Source organism: Lampetra planeri, chromosome 39 (genome assembly GCF_965212315.1).
Source record: "Lampetra planeri chromosome 39, kcLamPlan1.2.h2, whole genome shotgun sequence".
Lineage (NCBI taxonomy): Eukaryota > Metazoa > Chordata > Hyperoartia > Petromyzontiformes > Petromyzontidae > Lampetra > Lampetra planeri.
Window position 1 is genome coordinate 8,435,943 of NC_136145.1, and position 4,142 is coordinate 8,440,084.

General features: G+C 45.9%; 1 protein-coding gene across 2 annotated transcripts in view; it reads right to left on the reverse strand.

The window, feature by feature from the left end:
* Nucleotides 1-4,008, reverse strand: part of C39H18orf54 (chromosome 39 C18orf54 homolog) — a 41,842-nt gene extending 37,834 nt beyond the window's left edge. For both annotated transcript variants that reach the window (XM_078612759.1, XM_078612763.1), the window contains exon 1: nt 1,516-4,008. In XM_078612759.1, coding sequence (XP_078468885.1) covers nt 1,516-1,570 — 55 coding nt within the window. In that variant the 5' untranslated portion in view covers nt 1,571-4,008. The remainder of the gene's footprint in view (nt 1-1,515) is intronic.
* Nucleotides 4,009-4,142: the final 134 nt, after the last annotated feature.

Here is a 4,142-nt window from a genome sequence, read left to right on the forward strand (position 1 = left end):
GAGTCATGAATTTGATGACTTGCGACTCGACTTGGACTTGCATAACAATGACTTTGTCCCACCTATGAGATGTGGACTCGAGTCATGTGACTTGGACTCGAGTCAGACTCGAGTCATGAATTTGATGACTTGCGACTCGACTTGGACTTGCATAACAATGACTTTGTCCCACCTCTGGTTATAGGCACATTGTTCCACATCGTTCTGTACAACAATCACCATGTGCCCTCAGTTACCTCTCCTGTGTTCATCTCTCAGTGAAACGCCCACGGTTCAGAACACGCACGCTCAATACCCAGAAGTACGGCTCTAAGAGTACTTCCACAAAACGATACGTCGCTCAAAACTGGTGCCCGGTGTGCTCCCAGAAAACTCCGTAGCAGGACATCTAAGGCAGGAATTCGGCAACTCTGGGTTACGCCAGTCAACTCCTGTACTTGCTCACCTGTTTCTCAGGTTGGCACCCCCACCAAGGTTCCTGAAAACAGAGGGGGAACTACTCTTTGGTTCTTTCGGTAAAGTCACGTATAAAGATAAAAGAATAAATGAAATAATAATAATAATCTTTAATTTATTATTTTATCTTTATACGTGATAAAATAATATTTATGATTTATTATTTTATCTTTATACGTGACTTTACCGAAAGAACCAAAGAGTAATTCCTGCAGTCACGAAAGCTACAAATTAAGATTGAACCACTTCTACGGGGAAGTTTCAAGTTTATCTTTTTCTCTCTCTCTGGGTTTTTTGTTTTCTCTCTCTGCCTGTGTATTTAGTGTACTTTTTTCTGTCTCCACTCGTTTTTTGTGGTTCTTATGTTCTGCTCTGTCTGTGTGTCTCCGTTCCTCTTGTTTTAGGTTTCGTCTCTCTTTGGAATTTTCACACTTAAATTCTAACTTAGCAATCTTTGAAATACGTAATCGACCAGGCTATGCGTTAATTATGTGTTGACCGACTCTCTGTGTTGTATTACATAACATTTCGATATTTTGCTAGGTTATTTAATTTAGTGTGTTCTTTCTCCCTCTCTCCTAATGTTCAAGCTTACGTACTTTACCACGCGTCGCCGTACTCATTGACATGTTACTTTTTTCTCTAACCCCTCCCTCTCTCCACCCCCGCCCCCCCTCTGTCTATTTAAGGCTTCGCCACAGAGACGATCTCCCTCTCTGTGCCTATGTGTTACTCTCTCTATGCATCTTGGTGATATCGGTCTGCTTATATGTCTGTCTATAGTTTTCTGGTTAGATTTTTGTTGCTATTTCATTTATACCTGATGATGATTGCTTGTGTTGCAATCGAAACGTCGTATGCTATTAGTTAATTTATTATTTTATCTTTATACGTGACTTTACCGAAATAACCAAAGAGTAATTCCTGCAGTCACGAAAGCTCCAAATTAAGAGGGGGAACTATTATAGGATCTCCCTCTACCCAGACACCCTCAACTTTCATAGTGGGTGTAAAGGATTATTTACATTCTCCCTGACTGGCTCTTCCTATAACGCTTACACCTCTCTGCTGGTCGTCGTCTCTGGCTGGCCACGTGGTGTCCCCCCTGCTCCATAATGTTGTCATGTTTGGGTTGCTTCCCGCACTATCCGAGTGCTGCCTCCTTTATATATTTCCCCTGGCTATTCACTGCTCCCAGTCCATTGGTTGATTAGACCCATCACGTGTGAAGTTCAATCACCCACACCTGTGGAGAATATGATGAGCTCTCTGCATGCAGAGCCAATCTGGCCCGTTAAGTTATCCAGCCATTGCATGGCCAATCAACTTACTATTGGAAAATTCGACTGCAAAAATGGGTTTTTCTAATTATTTAGCGCAGACACTCTGCTACCATTCCATTGCTGCACGTGCATAGATTGTAAGCCTTACCATTATTTAAATAAGGCTTAAGGATTGAATATCGCAGTTTTAGCTGAATTTGCATCACTTTCCAAGAACGTAACCCCCACGAAATTGAAGGGTCTTCTCTACACAGGCATCTCACCCAAACGTCGCTGATACTGCGGTGGGTGTCACCAGCAGACTCGGCCCAACATCCAACATGCAGAAGGGAATGTCGATTGTTCAACTTTCCGGTTGAAGCTACTTGAGTTCCACACCCACGGTGCGACGATCTGCTGTGGAAATACTGACCTCTACCCGACTGTGTTCGTCACGTGTTGCAATGCCTCGCACATGGTTGTGCTGTAGATGTGGTCAGTTCTTCTTCTGCTCTACATCCACAACGATCACGGAAGAGCGCCTTCATCGCCATACTACTGATGTTGGGTATCGAGCCAAACCCGGGACCAGGGCTCCTCAACTTTCGATGGGTCAATGTGTAGTGCTGAACTTTATTTTACCAAAATCATGACATTCCACAACCAAGACTTCAGCGCATTCTCTGCTCGCTCGCCGTGCTCCGCTGGCCTCACTCCCCGACTCTCCTCTCTGCTTCGCCTGTCTTGGCTTCGACTGTCTCGCTCTCTCTCGGTCTCTCCGTCTCACTCTGACTGTCTCTCCCTCTCGTCTCCGTCTCACTCCAACTGTCGCTTTCTCTCGGCTTCTATGTCTCACTCCGACTGTCTCTCCCTCTCGTCTCCGTTTCACTCCCACGCTCCCGTATTTATCTCCGTTTCACTCCCACGCTCCCGTATTTATCTCCGTCCTCATTAATTTACAATTAATTAACCGGCGCCCCCCCGCCGCCACCTTCTCCCATCCCAAGACTTGCTGGCGCCACCTTGTCCCTGACAACAACCGGCCAATCACTGCCCTGCATCCCATAATTACCTAACGAGCCGTCTCTCTCTGGCCGTTATCCCCCAGCAACACCTGCTTGTCCTGATGCGACCCCACTGTCCATAATCCACACTACAATTTCCCCCCTTGGCGCGCATTAATCCACTACAAATGTACGCTCCATAGTCAACAAGACGGCACTGATCTAGCACCTGAGCAACAATAGTGGACGCGACATATTGGCCGTTACCGAAAACTGGGTAATTAAGTTTGAGGCTGCACTTAACGAATATGCTATTGTACATCATCACCGTCGTGGAAAGCCTGGCACCGGCAGCCCACTTGGTAGAGGGATTGCAATTATTCACCGTGAAAATATCTGCGTGAAAATCACGAATTTTGCTGCTTGTGAAAATAACAGCATGCGGGGATTTACTATGGCTGTCATCTATGCACTGCCATCCTTAACGCTGTTGGAATTATTTTTTGAGATTTCCAGTCTGCTAGACTGTGGGTCACTTGACTCTCGCTATGTCATCCGTAGTGACTTGAACTGTCCCGGACCAACCAGTTCTTATGGTAAAAACAGCAGTGATCTCGCCAATATTATCGACAGTCACAGTTTAACCCAATACGTCAAGTGTCGTAACATGTCACTCGGCAATATACTGGATCACATCTTCACATCCGCAGATGCTGTAACTGTGACCAACATTATTATCAAAGAGGTTGGTACGGTATTTCATATCATAGTCTCGTGACGTGCAAAGTGGTATTACTGATTATTTGTCCATCCGTCACAATGCTGTCATCCAGGGACTGGAAACAATTGGACCACGATGCTTTCCGTCAGAGCATCCATCCGGTCGTCATCGGCATGTCTAAATCCTGCATTGATGGTCAATTCATTTGCAGCTCAATTACAAAACGACATCACTGCTGTTCTTGATTAACTCGGGCCCATCTCAACAAGCACAAAGACTGGCGTATGCACCCCTGCCAACACAGCAAAAGCTTCAAATAATTTGTGACACAAATGTGTGTAACACGGCTCGCACTGCCCTGCATCAGAATGGATTTTCAGTTCCATAGTTTTAGTCGTGGCTCGTCTCAGGCTTGGCTGTGGCTCAATTGAGCCCTGGCTCTTGAGCAGGGTCCCAGAGCCGTGCTCAGGAATTCTACAAGCCAAACGACGATGGCTATGAGCCACTAACTCGTGCGTCTTTTGGGAGCAACCGAACTGACTCAAGCGTGAGCTGGGTCCGAGTGTTAACCTGGGAGCCGAGCCGCGGCTGGGTACAGGATCCCTGGTCTCAGGAGATGACACCGATCACACAATTGGGAACACAACTTAGAGAAAAATACCAAACAAGATGGAAATAAAAGTAGAGAATGTATCACAG